Source organism: Pristiophorus japonicus, chromosome 4 (genome assembly GCF_044704955.1).
Source record: "Pristiophorus japonicus isolate sPriJap1 chromosome 4, sPriJap1.hap1, whole genome shotgun sequence".
NCBI classification, from domain to species: Eukaryota; Metazoa; Chordata; class Chondrichthyes; family Pristiophoridae; genus Pristiophorus; species Pristiophorus japonicus.
Window position 1 is genome coordinate 114,024,188 of NC_091980.1, and position 18,967 is coordinate 114,043,154.

At 44.1% G+C, this 18,967-nt stretch overlaps 1 protein-coding gene across 2 annotated transcripts in view; it reads right to left on the minus strand.

Moving 5' to 3' along the window:
• Positions 1 to 5,133: 5,133 nt before the first annotated feature.
• Positions 5,134 to 18,967, minus strand: part of LOC139263035 (SH2 domain-containing protein 4A) — a 45,200-nt gene continuing 31,366 nt past the window's right edge. For both annotated transcript variants that reach the window (XM_070878506.1, XM_070878507.1), the window contains exons 4-5: positions 18,685 to 18,790; positions 5,134 to 6,534 (exon numbers count right to left, since the gene is read on the minus strand). In XM_070878506.1, coding sequence (XP_070734607.1) covers positions 6,508 to 6,534; positions 18,685 to 18,790 — 133 coding nt within the window. In that variant the 3' untranslated portion in view covers positions 5,134 to 6,507. The remainder of the gene's footprint in view (positions 6,535 to 18,684; positions 18,791 to 18,967) is intronic.

Consider the following 18,967-nt stretch of genomic DNA (forward strand, 5'->3'; position numbering starts at 1 on the left):
GGACGGAGCAGGCTCAAGGGGCCATATGGCCTACTTCTGCTCCTATTTCTTGTGTTCTTATGAGTCATCCACTCCCTCCCCCTACCCCCCAGTAGCTCCAAGGTGCTTTTCTCTCTACATCAGCATCTTTTTTGAGTGGCAGTTCACCTGGCTCTGCTTTTACCCTTATCCAATCCTAGTGTGCACCCTGGTGAGCTCCAACCTCGGCACCATCGCGATGCATCTGCTCTCGAGGATCCACCAGCAAACTTTAGGTTGACAGGTCTAATGTGATAAATGTGACGGGCCACACGAGACTCCCAAAGCAAACGCTCTACTCGGAACTCCTACACGGCAAGCGAGCCCCAGGTGGGCAGAGGAAACGTTTCAAGGACCCCCTCAAAGCCTCCTTGATAAAGTGTAACATACCCATGGGCACCTGGGAATCCCTGGCCCAAGACCGCCCAAAGTGGAGGAAGAGCATCCGGGAGGGCGTTGAGCACCTTGAGTCTCGTCGCCCCAGAGCATGCAGAAATCAAGCGCAGATAGCAGGAGAAGCATGCGGCAAACCAGACTCCCCACCCTCCCTTTCCTTCAACCACTCTGTCCCACCTGTGACAGAGATTGTAGGTCCCGCATTGTAGGTACAGTCACCTGAGAATTCCCTTTTGGAGTGGAAGCAATTATTCCTTGATTTCGAGGGACTGCCTATGATGATGATAAATGTAAGCTAGATACAAGACTTTTAATTATATTGATGGAAACAGAAGAAGAGGCAGCAACACTTCTTTTTCAAAAGATAAATTAAAAAGTAGTACAATAAATGCAAAGGAGAATAAAAGTGAATCATGCAGTTAAAATAAATAATTTGAGCTTGAATCTATGGGAGCAACTTGTAATATTTATTTAAGTGCTGGGAATTCTCTTTTTAAGCTTCCAATGTGACTTCCATTGCAATTTTGATTCTTGTCAAGACATCTATGTCAATTCAACATTTATAGCTCAAATGTCACCGGGATCGCTGCAGGAAACCCAAATCACACGTTGGCAGAATGATGATCTGGCTTTGCAGCGCGATCTCATGAATATAATTTAAAGACCTTCACTGATGCTTGCACATGGAGTGATATGAAGGGAGACCAGCAGAATAAATTGTGATTAACAAACATTGCGGCCTTTTTAAAGGTTCAAAAATGCTTTAGACAAGTTTCCAGCCTTTGCAGACACTGCACGGGGCCGGGGGGGTGGGGGGTCACGGGTGGGAAGTAAGAAGTGACTGCTGAGGACTAAAGGATAGAAAGCAAAACATAGGCATGAAATGGAGCCTGTGAGCAAAAGGTGAGCAGCAATACCCCTAAGCACTTCCCTCCCCCTGTTTGATGGCTGGCAAAACGCATGTGTTTCTACATGAAGTGAGTGCAAGAAGGATTGGCTTGTTTAGAATTTCAGCTCACTGTCTCCAGAGGACAGCAGGGCACCATGTCTGGCTGGTGGACTAGTGTGTGGTAGCAGATACATAAGTATCTAATTTGCTTCCACATTTGGAGCCAGTCGGTGTCATAATGCAACTATATTAAACTATAGATTTCACTCCATTTTACGCCTTGTCTTTATAGTAGCACCAAAGATAGAAATAAAAACAAATCCTGCCCGCAGTATTGTAATATCCCTGCATTAAGCCAATGTCGGAAATCAGGGCCTAGAGATTTGTTCCTGGCATGAACAATCGCTGCGCCGAAACGACTAGTCCTGAAGTATACCTGATATTGGGTCTCAGGCCTCATTCACATGAGACCAGTGAGCTGCAGACTCCCAGCGTTCCCAGTTAGCTCGCCAGCAAAGATGATTTCAATTGTGGACCATTGCCTCACAAGCAGTGGCCCTCAGGTGGGTCCCAGGAGAGCAGGGAAGTGATCAGGAGGGGCGGGTTTCTGGTGGGGGTGGGGGCGGGAGGGGAGAAAGTGATCGGAAGGAGAGAGAGCAGGAGGGAGGGAGAAGCAATCGGGAGGGGACTGAGTGAAAAGAGTGCTCCTCCTGACTGCATGTTCAAAGAACCTGAGCCACTGCCTTTTTGGTGACGGCCTTCACCGGTCCTTCAAGGACCACTAGTTATGCTGCATGTAGACCATGGTTTCCTGAATGCAACTGGCCTTATACTGTCTTCATTCAGGATAGCCCGTTTTTGCAAATAGGGCCTCAAACAGGCATTATAAACCCTATTGCATAAGCTAAGAACCAATGACACGTTTTAGGCAAATGCCCAGGACGCCTCTCTTTCTACCTTTACTAATATGGCGGAGCGGCTTAGGCACCCATTGCACTGGAAAAAAGGACACGGTGCCATTAAATCTCTAGGCCCAGAACTTTAATTGGATAATTTACTCTCTTCCATTGAAATCTTACCTAATCTTGATCTTCATCAAAATTTTCAATACCCTGTACTTTTATTCATATAATTTTTCTAATGTTTAAAGGTTGAAAGATTTTCTTTTGTTTTTGACCTTTAATTTTTCAACTGTCAGTACTAAATTCAAAAAATATTCACTTAGGGTCAGCCGAGAAAAGGTGTAAGGCAAAGAATAAATTGTGTGATTTTGACTTCAAGTTTACAAATTAGAATTATTTGCTATTTAAACTGTACATGTATAGTACATGTTGTAATAAATATGCAGTATAAGCAAATAAAATCATATTCATATAATGTGCAGAATTAGAAAGAGTATAATCACATCAAGACCAACAGAAATGATTTATAAAGCACAAGTGGCTGTCCTGCTAATTTACTCATGAGCAGAATATAAATCATATCCCATGAGTTACCAGAATGTATTTTGTTTAGATCATACATTAAACAATAATTGGGCAGAGAACTAGATAAAGTTAACTTGGTAATTGGATTACGAAAAAACGGGTTTAAATATTGTCCAGTTTCTGATTTAGTAACAGTGCACCTGAAAAGAACCATAGAAATTTACAGAAAAAGAGGCCATTAGGCCCAACATGTCTGTGTTGGCTCTTTGCTGGAGCAATCTAAAACGAATACTACTGCCTCACTCCGCATTGCCTTAAAACCCTAAGTGCTGTTAGTCTTTTTTATAGATTTATCTACTTGCACTCCCATTTTCAGGGAAATATATATTTGAACCCAAAACTTTCTCTGTTGATCCATATTTTTTAGCATCTTTCCAATGAGTGCATGATCCCATTCCTTGTTTTTCCATGCAATGCGTATTACCTCACACATCCATATTAAATTACATTTGCCACGTCTGCTCATTCCTCTAACCTGTCCGTCTTCCTAACATCTTTTACAGTCTTTCTTGATTTTTGCTTTTCTGTAATTAGCAACTTTCAAGATTTTATTCCTAATATCCAAGTCTAAATCATCCGTATATACAGAGATCAAAAGCGGACCATGCACTGACTGCCTGTGGTGTACAGCTCGGAAATGTAATGTCTGGGAGATTTTAACTCCTGAACCTCATCTACATAAGTCTCCTGCCCGAAACCAGTGGGAGCAGCAGCTGGCCAGTGGACAGGAACAAAATGTTGTGTGAGAGGAAGTCGCTGCTGGGGACCGAAGGTACGATCTCCCACACTCGGGTAAGATAGCAGAATGGGGTTTGGCAGGGCTTTGTGATCAGGGGATGGTGGGAAGCCCAGGGCAGGGGAGGCCAAAATTTCCTTGTGGGGCACGGAGGAGCATGTGACAATAATGTCATCAAAGCCCAATCTGCATATTTCTAGAAGGACTGTAATGGTTTCCAATGGCTGTCCTTCCTGACTGCTCAGAAGAGCAGACTAAAATTGGAACTTTGGAAAGACAGCAGGACCTTGGTGGGTAAATCCCACAGGCAATTATAACTGCCCACCCGTCTGGTTTCCAACTCTCAAGAATTTGGTGACACCTTATATTACATTAACTGAACTACAGTTACTTGCTTTATCCTTCTCTCCACTCATGAGCAAAGCTGTGTGTAAGTGGGTTCAGAATGTATACTTCTTGAACATTCCCTTCAAACAAATGTTCAAAGGAAAAGCAATTTTAGTAATTATAACATGAAATAATGTCCTGAACTATTGAGAGATATTTCACAGAAGTTACACTATAACAGCAGAAGCATAATTTGCATAAAACAATGTGACTCAGTAGGTCAGGCTGAGGTTATCAACAGATTATGGTGGAAACACTCAGCGGGTCAGGCAGCATTGTGGGGAGAGAAACAGAGTTAAAGTTTCAGGTCGATGACCTTTCATCAGAACTGGAAAAAGTTAGAGATGTAATCGGTTTTAAGCAAGTACAGAGGCAGGGAAAGAAGGGGAGGGGATGTCCAATCCCTCTACACCTCCATCCCCCACTAGGGCAGCCTGAGGCCGCTCCGCTTCTTCCTTGAGCGGAGGCGCAACCAGTCCCCATCCACGACCATCCTCCCCGCATGGCTGAATTTGTTCTCACATTGAACAACTTCTCCTTTGACTCCACTCACTTCCTCCATTAAAAGGTGTTGCTATGGGAACCCATGTGGGTCCCAGCTATGCCTGTCCTTTTCGTGGGATATGTGAAACATTCTTTGTTCTAGTCCTACTCGGGTCCCCTCCTTCACCTTTTTTTCCGGTACAGTGATGACTGTATTGGTGCTGTTTCCTGCTCTCGCCCTGAACTAGAAAATTTCATCAACATTGCTTATCATTTCCACCCTTCCCTCACCTTCATATGATCCATCTCCGACTCTTCCCTTCCCTTTCTCGACTTCTCTGTCTCCATTTCTGAGGATATCTACTAATATCCACTATAAGCCCTCTGACTCCCACAGCTGCCTTGACTACACTTCCTCCCACCTCACTTCCTGTAAGGACTCTATTCTATTCTCCGTGTTACTCCGTCTCCGCCACATCTGTTCTGATGATGCCATCTTCCATTCCAGTGCTTCCAATATGTCTTTCTTTTTCCTCAACCAAGTTGATATGGCCCACGACCGCGTCCGTTCCATTTCCTGCACTTCTGCTCTCACCCCTTCCCTTCGCTCCCAGAACCACGTTAGGGTTCTCCTTGTCCTCCTCACCTTCCACCGCACCAGCCTCCACATTCAACGGATCATCCTATTTTTGCCACCTCCAGCGTGATCCCACCACCAAACACATCTCCCCCTCCCCTCCCCTCCCCTTTCAGCATTCCGAAGGGACGACTCCCTCCGCGACACCCTGGTCCACTCTGCAATCACCCCAACCTCCCACTCCACTTTCCATGGCACCTTCCCGTAAAAGCACAGGAGATGCAAAACCTTACTTTTTACCTCCTCCCTTCCCACCGTCCAGGGCCCCAACTACTCCTTCCAGGTGAAACAACGAATTACTTGTACTTCTTTCAATTTAGTATACTGCATTCTCTGCTCATGATGTGATCTCCTCTACCAAACGCAGATTGGGTGACTGTTTTGTAGAACACCTTCATTCAGTCTGCAAGCGCGACCCCGACCTTCCTGTCGCCTGTAATTTTAATTCTCCACCCCACTTCCACTCTGACCTCTGTCCTCAGCATCCTACTTCTTCTTCTCTTCTTAGGCAGGTCCCTCGTATCGAAAAGTGATGAGTTCACAGGTGTTTCAATAAGGGACCTAATATTCCAGGTCCTGAACTGCGTATTGAAGGGTGGAAGATGCCTGTGCGTGGATTTTGTTAATGTGTGGTGGCCGTTGCACACTAGCTACCACACAGACTTGCAGGGCAAGGTCTGGGACCAGTGGCAAGGATTAACCAAAGACAACTGGAGACCAGCTCTGCTGCACGGATCTAGTACGCGCAAGTATCGCAGTGTGGGCTGGCCCGTGCTGCCCCTGGGTCCGTGCCTCTCCTGAGCCCCAATCACATCGCTCTGCAACCTCGCACTGCTCCTTTGTCCCGACCTCCGACACTGTTCCAATGAAGCTCAACATAAGCTCGAGGAACAGTACTTCGTCATTCTATTAGGCACTTTACAGCCTTCCGGACTCAACACTGAGTTCAACAATTTCAGATCATAACCTCTGTCCCCATTTTTTCAGATGGCAGCTGTTGCTGATGATTCTGATATTCCCATTTACTCCTCTCGACCCATCTTTTGTTCCTTTACTTGTCACATTACCAGCTCCTTTCGTCTTGCACCATCATCCCTTTTGTCATTTAATCTCTCCTGTTCTTTCCTCCCCTCCCCCTTTCCCTGCCTTTGTACTTTCTTAAAACCTGCTACATCACTAATTTTTTCAGATCTGATGGAAGGTCATCGATCTGAAACGTTAACTCTGTTTTTCTCTCTCCACAGATGCTGCCTGACCTGCTGAGTATTTCCAGCGTTTTCTGTTTTATTTAAGATTTCCAACATCCGCAGTATTTTGCTTTTGTAAAACAATGTGATTGTTGTTTTAAAGTGAAACTTCTGAAATATTACATGTCGATTTGTGCCTTTGTTCATCCATGTTCTTATGCTTTGCTGTTGGTGAGTGAGTTTCCTTGTAGGTCATGCATTGCTCAGTGACCCTGGTCCTCATGCTTCTACCATTTATCATCATCTTCAAACACCTGTGGAGTAGAAAAGGATTGATCTATTAAAGACAATCAATTTTAATGTGACATTTTTTAAACCTTTTTTGCATTTATTATATATGTACAGTATAAGAACATTAAGAAATAAGAGCAGGAGTAGGCCATACGGCTCCTCGAGCCTGCTCCACCATTTAATACGATCATGGCTGATCCAATCATGGACTCCGGTCCCTGCCTGCTCCCCATAATCCCTTATTCCCTTATCAGTTAAGAAACTGTCTATCTCTGTCTTTAAATTTATTCAATGTCCCAACTTCCACAGCTCTCTGAGGCAGCGAATTCCACAGATTTACAACCTTCAGAGAAGAAATTCCTTCCTATCTCAGTTTTGAATGGCCGGTCCCTTATTCTAAGATTATGTCCCCTAGTTCTCGTCTCCCCGATCAGTGGAATCATCCTCTCTGCATCCACCTCGTCAAGCCCCCTCATAATCTTATACGTTTCGATAAGATCACCTCTCATTCTTCTGAATTCCAATCAGTAGAGGCCCAACCCACTCAACCTTTCCTCATAAGTCAACCCCCTCATCTGCGGAATCAACCCAGTGAACCTTCTCTGAACTGTCTCCAAAAACTACATGTAACAATTTTTATTTGTTTTAAAATTCTTACGCTGGTAAAAATAAGTATCTATAAGAATTATTTTTTAATGATCCAAATATTTAAATAAACATTCATCAAGTGAGTGTAAAATGTTATGTTTAATCATTCCCATTACAATCAGGTGTCAAGGTTACATTGGGCCTAAAATTGAGGTCAGAGGCTTCCTTCGTACGAACGCCTCCAACCCGAAAAAAAATCTACAAATCTACCTGTTGGTCCCGGAGAAACGTAGGATCCCGGTCGGAGGCCGAGATTCGTTACGCATTGCACGGGGACCTGTCTTCGAGGTACATATGGAGAAGCTGGAGTCACGTGGGCCTGGCAACTAATCACTATGCAGTATTCTCATTAATAATAATGGGAACTCCATTTGTGCGAGTTCCCATTACTATCAATGTGAAAACGCCATAATCACCCAAACACAAAATAATAAATAAAACACCTCATATATTTAAAATTAATTGAAATTAAAGTTAATTAAATGTTTTCGGAAAAATAAAATATTTTTTGGAATTTTTTTTAATGTGTTTTAATATGGTTTAAATAAAACTTACTTTAATGGACAGGGTTTTTAACGTAAAAATGTGTTTTTTAATTTAAATTTTATTTGTTTTAAAACTCTTACACTGATAAAAGTAAGTTATGCGCCTGCTTTCACCAGGCATAAGAGTTTGAAGGACATTCACTGGGCATGAGTTGGGCAAATAGCGCAATCTTGGCCGTGTGAATACCCTTCTTGCGGGGATGCATTGGATCTGTCAAAAGAAATCTTGACAGATCAGAAAAGCTGGTTTTCGGCACATGCTCAGTGCACCGTGAAAACCGACTTTTGCGAGGCCTCGCTGGGGCCATGCGCACTCCCTACACAGAATTTCAGCACCATTATTCTGTTGTACTACTATTTTATTTGCTTTTGAAATCCTGCATTTTTGAAGTATTGCCAATGGTCACGATTCATTACAAGTTTACAGAATTCTGAACACACCTGGAACGTGTTGTGGTGTTGCAGTGTTGCAGTGTATTGCACCACATATTGATAGATTCATAGCCATAATTCCCTGCATGGCAAATCCAGATCTCAGCCTAGTCATTAGCAGGGCATGCTGAGTGGAGCCAAGGGACTTCTTCACAGGAGGGAGGAAAGAAAATCAAGAGCAGTATCACTAAAGGTCTTGGAAAAGGCCATCTGCTCACTTTCTCAGCTGGGAATAGTGCATGACATGAAGTGGAGACTGAAATGATGAGAAAAATATTTTCCACTATAAATTCCTAACACTCAAATTTGGCTTCTGTAACAAGAGATCAAGCATGAACCATTATAAGGGACAAAAAGGGCTGGATTTTCGTGTCGTTTGCACTCCAGGTTTTGACCCTCCGCGGCGAAAAATAGGGCGGTGAGATCTTTTGCGTCCGGTTGCGATCCTCTGGTCGGGTTTCGCGGCGGTGACTAGAAGCACCGCCAGGAAGAGTTGCGCCGGGTGTGCAACCCGACCCATACGCCCCGAAACGCGCCCTCGATGACCGCCAGGGAAAACACAGCAGTCCAGCCCTGCCGGCGGCAGTGAGGTAAACTGCAAAAAAAGGTAAGTTCCTGTGCTTATTTTTTTAGTTTTTTGCAACGATTTGCGTTGTGGTGGTGTGGGCAATGTTCTTCGAATGGTTTTGTTAATTTTTTTTCCCCCCCTCCCAAGGCCTCTCTCGGAGCACTCCCAACCCCAAACTTTAGTTGGCGAGGTTCCCATTTTTGAGCCGCAAAAGTCGTACAATGCTACCCTTTGTGCTGTGCCCCTGGCGCAGGGTCCAGATGGCAAAAATTACTCCGCACAGCGCAAACATCACTCGGGCGGTAACGTTCCCGCCCCGCCTCCATTTTCACCCCGAAAACGGCAAAGCCGAAAATCCAACCCTTAGACTTGTTTTGCTGTTAAATTTAATCAAGAGGACTTAAACTATTAACAAGGGGAACAACAAAGTGAAAATGTCTGTCTCAGGTTTGTTTATCACTTTAAGGACCTTGGGGCTAGTTTCTGTCAGTAGTGCTTTTCCGTCAAATTACTATTATAAAATTAAAATTAGGTTACAACAAAAATACTCCAAGAATCTATGTTAGAAGTCCTCCAATTATTGCACCATTCATGATCATTTCTAAATATAGCTTGTTATAATGCATATTTTAATGTTTTATAATTGGTTGGTCAGAGTCAATTTCAGATATGATGGGGCTGAAATTCAGCTCCTCAAAAAGGCCTCTTAACGCCAGAAAATGGTGGCCAGGCGGCGGAGTCAAGCAGCCGCCAACTTCCAGTCCAATGGCCACTGCCAGTGAAATTCAGCTCAGGGATTTTTCTGGCGGTCCCCACTTCCGCCCCGCTGCTGCCGACCGTTCTAAGTGTGTCATCAAAAGGCGCACCACCGCTCTCCCGCATCTCCATTGTACCTCCCGCAAAATTTAGCTGCAAAAACCTTTAATACGGCGCGCGGTGCCCCCAACAGCATTTTCTGTTGGTGCACCTTGCTTTCACTCTTTGAGCCATGGCAGCGTGGCGGCCCTTCAAGGGGAGTTCGCACTGCCATGGATGCCGTGTTTTTTTTTGTCGGCCGACTACCAGGTCGGCCGACAATTTCCAAGAGTTCAGCCGGGCCGCCAACAGGCAGCCTGGCACCCCGTCTTGTGTGCCAGACCGCTGGCCCGGCCGAAACCCTCCCTGGTGGTCCAGTGGACCAAAGTTTCAAATTGTCGAAGGTTCTCCCCTTTAAGTGAAGGGAGAGCGTGGTGATGCACACGCATCATGATGTCATCTCCGCTCCACTGCTGACTGACAACGGCGGAGACTCCGTCCTGCCTCCACTTCCGCCCCTCGAGTACTTACCACCTCACTCCCGCCCCCATTATGACCGACTTCTGGTCTGCTGCTGCAAAAAAAGGACAAAGCTAAATTTAACGAAAGAGGCGACCTCATCCGAAGCCGTGGAAAAAACACGTCAGCAGCGGAAGGTGTGACCCGTTTCGGGCGAAGATAAATTTCGGCCTCGACAACTTTTGAAGGTCTATTTTCAAAAACTAGTGACTTGTGGATTTTTGATTATTATTATTGCTTCTGTTTCCAACAGAGGACTTCATATTAAATGCCATGGGTATAAAACTCCAGTTTATTGCACTGAATTTGTAACACAATATGGGTTTGCAGCTTCTTTTTAATATGCACTCGGAATCCCTGAACTCCTGCAGCAAGTTCTGGGTTAAAAAAGGATAGCAAGGCTCAGTACTTCACAGTAACTCCCTCTGAAATTGTTCCAACTGACCTTGCAAAGATGCCTATTAATCACCAGAACCAGTGCTTGGTCAATATGTAGCATTATGTCCAGTGGGAAAATGTCAATTTTGGAACAATATAAATCATTTTCTGACCTCAATATTTTTCTTAAATTGCTGGCGTCCCAGCCTCAGAGTTGCTCAGAATTCCTAAATATAGCATTTTTAAAAAGCACAAATAGTTTGTCGGATATATTGTATAATATATATATATAAATATATAGCACACTTATAAAAAAGATTCATAGTTACGATAACCTTGCATTGTTTTTTCAACAGCTATTATACTGTACCTTTATATTTACACCATAGACAATATCTATACCTGTGCATTGTATAAACATTATAGAATCCAGTTGTATTTCAAGGATTGGAATGCATAAGATTTTTTATATGAAGTTTGTACAAAATATGAAATCCCAATAAAGAGCTGCTAACAATCAGGAATGAGTATGATTTATTTAAGATTACAGGTATTTTGATAATTTTAGGTGAGTTTATCTGTATAGTGTTGCCATATTAGCCATGATCACAGAGACATACCAGGAACGGCAATCTATAGAACACAACTTTATTTTAAATAATTTATAAATAAGCTAAAACCCTGCAACGTAGCAATCTCTATTTAATTTACTCATATTACATGATAACATATAGTTCCAAACTTTGTTATTGATTGGTTGAAATAAAAATAAATCATAAAACTGCAGCTATGCAGACTCAAACTCAACCAATCAAATCGCTGAAAATACTATTTGAATTTTTTTGTGCATGTGTCGTTTTATTCTCCCTTCAAACTGCCAACTACAGGTTCAAAGTAATGTTTCTAACACAATAAAAACAAAAGGAATTAAATCTGAGTGGGATGGGTCTTCTGCGTAGCCTGGAGATATCTCCCTGACCTGGCAGGGTCACTTACATATGGAAGGCAGACTCCCGACCTCCCATCCAGATTGGGCTGGATCTTGTGGCAGCAGGCCCCCAGGGCCAGGGCCTGCCACAGTTAAAAGATTAGGCAGCTGCGAGATGCCTGAAAAAAAATTCTGCAGAGAAGCTCGACTTTTGTTGAATTGTATAGCCGTGTTCCACGTACACTTCAGGCCCCTCTTCAATTAAAGCATAAGGCCTAACTCTACAAGTCTGTGCTTGCTGAAGCACCAGATTGCACCAGGAAATCCCTGGCCTCCTCTGTCCTGGACTCCCTGATTCCCTCCTGCAGGACCCTCCTTAACCACCCCCTGCTGACCACTTACCTCCAAGCCGGGCAACAGCCGCTCTGCTCCCGCTTCCCACCCTTTCCAGGCAGGAAGTTGACCGACAGCATTTAAATGAGGAGTTAAAATACACCAGGCCTGAAATTTAGGCCAGCAACACACTCGCCTCGTCCTCGCCCGCCCGCAACTCACTCGGAGTCGAAATTGCCCCAAAATAATACAGAAAATGTTGGAAATGCACAGTAGCGTAGGGACTCTCCATGAGAGCTAGAAAAAGGAAGATAAAAGGCGAGTAAAGCACCTCTAAGTTGGCAGAAAATGAAATAGAATTTGAATGAAAGATACCAGCAGGAAATTGCAAGAAACAACTAAGAGATTTTTCTCTCGAGTGATACCTGTTTTCTGGTGTAACTTGGAGGGAGAGAATCAGAAAATTGAACAGGAATCTGTGCCGACAGGACTCTGCCCATTTCTGTCCTGTAGTTGGAAGCGCCTGCCCAATAGGGGGTGAATATAACCAAATAAGACAGTTATAATGGAGTGATGCATGCATTATATTTTATGCTATTACTTCTGCAGCAGCACCAAATGCTAGTAATGTCAGCAAGCTACTGGCATCAAGTATTGCCGGGGCTGGTGGAGGCTTTTTAAAAAGGACTCATTTATTTGTACGACCAAAATGGCCACCATGTCTCTGATTGGCTCACCATTAACACATGACCTATTGCTGATTAGCCCCCTTGGAGGATAAGTCACCCTGGAATATGTAATTGGAACCGCCCAGCCCAAGTTCTGACTGACTTTGTAAATTGTAATTCAATCCATTTTGACTTCAGAAGCCAGAGAGAATAGATCTCCACCAACCCAGCAAAAGACTTCCAAGTTCCAGCCAAAGTTCCTTACCGCAGCGCAAGTGCTGCCTCCCCGAGTCGAAGTCCCTTACCCCAGCACTCGTGCTGTCTCCCTCAACCGAAGTCCCTTACCCATAATCTTACCCCCCTCCCCCCACCATAGATGGGGCATTAAGTATGGGTCATGGATTGTTAACATGTTTATCGGATATGAAGTGAATAGTGACAGTGCCATGATTTCTGGATTTCATCCACTCCAACAATGTCCCTTGTAACACAAGCATGAGCTTTCCGAGATATTGGGTGTGGGTGTAAAGGGGGTTGGAAGAACGAGATCCGTCTGCCCTGAGTGCCCTCTCTCCCCTCTCCTGCTTCCTCTCTCTTCACCCTCCCCCCACCGTGTCTCTCTCTGCAGCCCCCCACGCCCCCCCAACTGGGTCTCACTCTCTGCCCCTCTTCCCCCACGCCGCCCACCCCCCCCTTACCCACCCCTTCTTCCAGGTTACTCTCTCTTCCCCCCCACTTTGCATCTCTTCCCCCGTGTGTCTCTCCCTCCCTCCCTGGGTCTCACCCTCTCTCCACCCCCCCCCCCACCCAGTGTCTCTCTTTTTCCCCCCCACCCCCTGTCTCTACACCCGTGTCTCTCTCCCTGTACCCGTGCCTCTCTCTCACTCGCTTCCCCTCAGCGTGTCTTCATCTCTCTTTCCCCACCCTCCCCCACCCCCCCTTGTGCATGGCTCTCTCCCTCCCCCTCTCCCTCCCATGTCTCCCTCTCTCAAACCCTCTCCGCCCCCCCCACCACACAGACACAGTGTCTCTCTCTCTCTCTCTCTCTGCCCCTCCATAGAAACAAAGAAATTTACAGCACAGAAGGAGGCCATTTCGGCCTATCGCGTCCGCATTGGCTGACAAAGAGCCGCGCAGCCCTTGGTCAGCAGCCCTAAAGGTTACATATAAACCTATGAACAATGACGGAAAGGCAAAGAGCACCCAGCCCAACCAGTCCGCTTCACACAACTGCGACACCCCTTATACTGAAACATTCTACACTCCACCCCCACTGGAGCCATGTGATCTCCTGTGAGAGGCAAAAACCAGATAAAAACCCAGGCCAAGTTAGGGAGAAAAAAATCTGGGAAAATTCCTCTCTAGTTCAGGAGATCACCTTGGCCGTAATCTATTCCTTGCAGTACTTACCATTATTATCTGCGCTGTCCAACAAAAGGTCATCCAGTCTAATTCCAATTACCAGCTCTCGGTCCGTAACGCTGCAGGTTACTGCAATTTAAGTGCCTATCCAACCATCTCTTAAAAGTGGTGAGGGTTTCTGCATCCACCAGTCTTCCAGGCAGCGAGTTCCAGATCCCCTCAACCCTCTGCATAAAGAAGCCCCCCCCTCAAATCCCCTCTAAACCTTCCACCAACTACCTTAAAACTATGCCTCCTCATAATAGACCCCTCCACCAATGGAAATAGACCCTTACGCTCCACTATGTCCAGGCCCCTCAATATTTTGTACACCTCAATGAGGTCTCCTCTCAACCGCCTCTGTTCCAATAACAAACCTAGCCTATCCAATCTGTCCTCATAACTAAGATTCTCCATTCCAGGCAGCATCCTCGTAAATCTTCTCTGCACCCTCTCTGGTGCAATCACATCCTTCCTATAATACGGCGACCAGAACTGCACGCAGTACTCCAGCTGTGGCCTTACCAAAGTATTATACAATTTAAGCATAACCTCCCTGCTCTTATATTCTATGCCTCGGCCAATAAAGGCAAGCATTCCAAATGCCTTCTTTAACCACCTTATCCACCTGGCCTGCTACTTTCAGGGATCTGTGGACAAGCACTCCAAGGTCCCTTCGTTCATCTACACTATTAAGTGGCCTACTGCTTATTAGCCCTCGCAAAGTGCATCATCTCACCCTTCTCTGAATTAAATTCCATTTGCCACTGCTCTGCCCACCTGACCAGTAGATTGATATCCTCCTGCAGCCCATGACTTTCCTCTTCATTAACAACCACACAGCCAATTTTAGTGTCATCTGCAAACTTCTTAATCATACTCCCTATATTCAAATCTAAATTGTTGATATATATCACAAAAAGCAAGGGATCCAGTATTGAGCCCTGCAGAACCCCACTGGAAACATCCTTCCAGTCACAAAAACATCAATCATTACCCTTTGCTTCCTACCTCCAAGCCAATTTTGCATCCAACTTCCCACTTTGCCCTGGATCCCATGGGCTTTAACCTTCATGATCGGTCTACCATGTGGGACCTTATCAAAGGCCTTGCTAAAGTCCATATATATACTACATCGTACACACTACCCTCATTGACCCTCTTGGTTACCTCCTCAAAAAATTCAATCAGGTTGGTCAAACACGATCTTCCCTTAATAAATCTATGCTGACTGTCCCTAATTAATCCTTGCCTTTCCAAATGCAGATTTATCCTGCCTTTCAGGATTTTTTCCAATAATTTTCCCACCACTGAGGTTAGGCTGACAGGCCTGTAATTACTCGGCCTATCCCTTTCTCCCTTCTTAAACAAGGGTATTACATTAGCACTCCTCCGGCACCATGCCCAGATCCAAAGAGGACTGGAAAACGATGGTCAAGGCCTCTGCTATTTCCTCTTTCACTTCGCTCAACAGCCTGGGATGCATTTCATCCAGGCCTGGGGACTGATCTACTTTCAAAGCTGCTAAACCCCTTAATACTTCCTCTCTCTTACTATATTTATTTCATCCAGAATATCACACTCCCCCTCGATAGCAGTATCTTCATTACCTCTTTCCTTTGTGAAAACAGATGCAAGGTATTCGTTAAGAATCCTACCAACATCTTCCGCCTCCACACAAAGATTACCCTCATGGTCTCTAATAGGCCCTACCCTTTCTTTAGTTACCCTCTTACTCTTAATATATTTATAGAACATCTTAGGGTTTTCCTTAATTTTACTGGCCAAGAATTTCTTGTGCTCTCTCTTAGCATTCCTAATATCCTTTTTAATTTTGCCCCTTAACTTTCTATATTCCTCTAAAGATCCTAAGTATTTAGCTGTTGATGTATGACATAAGCATCCCTTTTTTCCCTTAATCCTCCCCATAAGTCCCTAGACATCCAGGGAGTTCTAGAATTATTTTTCCCAGCCTTTTTCTTTAAAGGCACATGTTTGGCCTGAGCCTTCCGGATCTCCTCCTTGAATGCCTCCCACTGTTCCGACACTGATTTACCCACAAGTAAATCAGTCCACTATTTCCAAATCACTCCTTAACTTAGCAAAATTAGCTTTTCCCCAATTCTGAACTTTTATTCCAGGCCTATTCTTGTCCTTATCCATAACCAACTTGAATCTGACTGAATTATGGTCACTGGCACCCAAGTGCTCTCCCACTAATACCCCTTCAACCTGCCCAGCTTCATTCCCCAAAACTAAATCCAAGACCGCCCCTTCTCGTGTTGGGCTTGCTACATACTGACTAAAAAAGTTCTCTTGAATGCATTTCAAGAATTTCGCACCCTCTATACCCTTCACACTAAATTTGTCCCAATCAATATTTGGATAGTTAACATCCCCTACTATTACTACCCTATGGTTTTTGGTTGCTCTCTCCCTCTCTGCCCCCCCCCCCTCAACCGTGTCTCTCTCTCTCCCCAGTCTCTCTCTATCCCCGCCCCCCCACCCCACCCCTGTCTCTCTCTCCTCCAATGTCTCTCTCTCCCTCCACCCCACCGTCTCTTTCTCTGCCCCCCCCATGTCTCTCTCTCTCCCCTCTCCCTTATCTCGCTCTCCTCCTCCCCCCCCCCCCCCCGTATTTCTCGCCACCCGCCGCCTCTCTCTCTCTGCCGCTCGCCGGTCTGAGAAACAACGTGACCAATTGTGGGGACCCACTCCCAGTTCGGGGCCTCACTTCCGGTTCCGGTTCCGGGCGGGAGGCATCGGGAGCGGAGTCCAGAAGATGCAGGCGCAGAAGGACAGAAAAAGGGCAGTAGAAAGTGTCAAAATTCGAAGGCCTACCCAGGAAGTGCATTTCATTGCAGAGCAACGATTTGCACTTCCCTACTGGCATTTTCCCCTGAATCTAGCAGAGTCCACTCTATTCCCTGGCATGGCAGAGGACAGGCCCCTTTCAGCTGCGGCATGAGCCAGAGTCCTGAAGCAGCCACACACCCATGGTGGGCTTTGTTTACTTTAGGTTGACCAGGAAAATTCATTAGGGTCAGTAGCACAACTGTTGGGCGGGCGAAATTCTGACCGTACGTATGGTTTTTTTTCTCTAATATATAAAATAACAAATAATTTGAAGTGTTTTAAAAAAACTATATTAGGCAATTTATTTGGTTACAATTTCTTCCCTCCACTCTGACCGCCTACATAATATTGCAACACTGCTCAATGTACATAGTGTATGTTTTCCCATTTGATTTTATACATTTTAAATTATACAAGTTTATAAATTATGCAAATTATACAGCATAGAAGGAAGCTATTTGGCTCATCATGTCATTGCTAAACAATGCAGCACTGCCCTGCTCTCTCCTCATAGACCTGTACCTTCCAGTGCTTCAAATCTTTCTTTAATCTTTCCTAAAGAGAAGCAATGGTCTCTGCCTCAACCACTCCCACCCGCTGTGGTAAATAAATCATTCCATGCTCCAACAAGCTTCTGCAGAAAGAAGTTTCTGCGAACCTCTCTCTTCACTCACAGTCACCATTTTAAATTGATGATTTGTTGTCACTAACTCCCCAAGTACAGGAAGTATTTTTTCCCAATTCACCCTGTCAAATATTTTCATAATTAAAAAAAAATCTATTCATTGTCTTCTTAGCCTTTTTAACTATTAAAGTGCTTTGTATCTTCCGATATTGCTGCCAAATGTCACTGCACAAGTTTGTCTATCTTACATTTCCATCACCAAGTTTAACTATATAGGCGTTTATCTTTTATTTCTGGCTGACCGCTTGCTGGTTCAGAGACTCATTTTCCAATAACACCACAGAGTTTTTTCAAACGGATTTATATCTTCCTCAACAATTACATATTTTGTTGCTAACTTAAACATCATGGCGACAGGAAGAAACAGTGATGCTTATATATTCTGAGAAAAGTTCTGAATTGTAGTAATAACATAACAGGAAGGGACAATAACACAGACACCGGGGTTGATTTTTATTTTGGTAGCCAATTGCCTGCTCGTCACACATCCCGCTCAATTAAGTCAATGGAAAGGAATATCGGGCAGGGTGTATAATGCGCAGCCAATACCACCAGATTTCCACCCCGACAAAAGTAAAAATCTGCTCCAGTACTGTCTGCAATATGTTATATAGAAAATATGAGTGATAAGATGATACAAGGATGAGAACACAAGCAGAGGTTTCTAATGACGACATCTTACAAGTAACTTCAAAAGGCTGTCTCAGCTTGGGGCCTCACTATTGATGAGTGCAGATTGGAAAATTGGGGCTGTAATGTTATTGCCCAAACTCTGACCCAGCCTGTGTCTAGCCGGCAGGGCTCAAGGCAGCAGGGGAGCTTCACAAAATTACCCCACATAAATCATGATGGCAAAGCTTGAATGCTTCATGCAGTTGATATCGTCGTCAGTATCTTGTGATTGTGCTGCAGCCCATAGCAAGGCCTCAGTCATTTTTCAAATTATTAATAGATAGTTTATCTTTTCTCATTGTTGAGATTTGCTGTCATGTCTTATTTTTTAACTATTAATTTTCTCTTTATTTCCATCAACGAGAACTGTTTCGGACTATTATTGAGTTTTGACATATGGTTTACATCAGAAGTTGGAAAGAGTTTTATCAGAAAATGAAATATTTGATTCTATCATAGAAGAGGGCATTTTGTCAGGGTAGTCATTATAATGTGTAAATAATAAAGAAATGATGCCTATATTATAATTTATTAACCTGCATGTGTATGGATGCTTTTTTGTTCACTTTGCATGTGTTCTTCTACATGAATATATATTAAATCAATACTGATTGATTTTAATCTCTGAAAGTGGCCTCATTTCACTACAGTATGTTCATATGGCATTGTTTGTCAACTCCTCCCCTCCCCTCCACCCATTAAATAAGGACTCAAAAGCGTATTTCTGATGTGACCATATTCTAACCTTGCAAGTTGCATATATTTTGTCTTCTCCATTTGGTTTAAATTGTTCATCTGTATTCCAGGTGTCAGTATTTGAAAATATATTTCTTCGATTTTCTGTGAATCTCCTAAAACAAGGAGAATTTACAGTATTAGTATACATAATCTTGTTAAGTCTGTCTCAGTACAACATTTTAATTAATGGAACATTACATTTCAACTTAATTCACTGATTTTCAAACTTGTGTGTGTCAGGGACTTTCTGCAAATGCTTGCACACTTCAGGAAACTCATTGTGAATATTC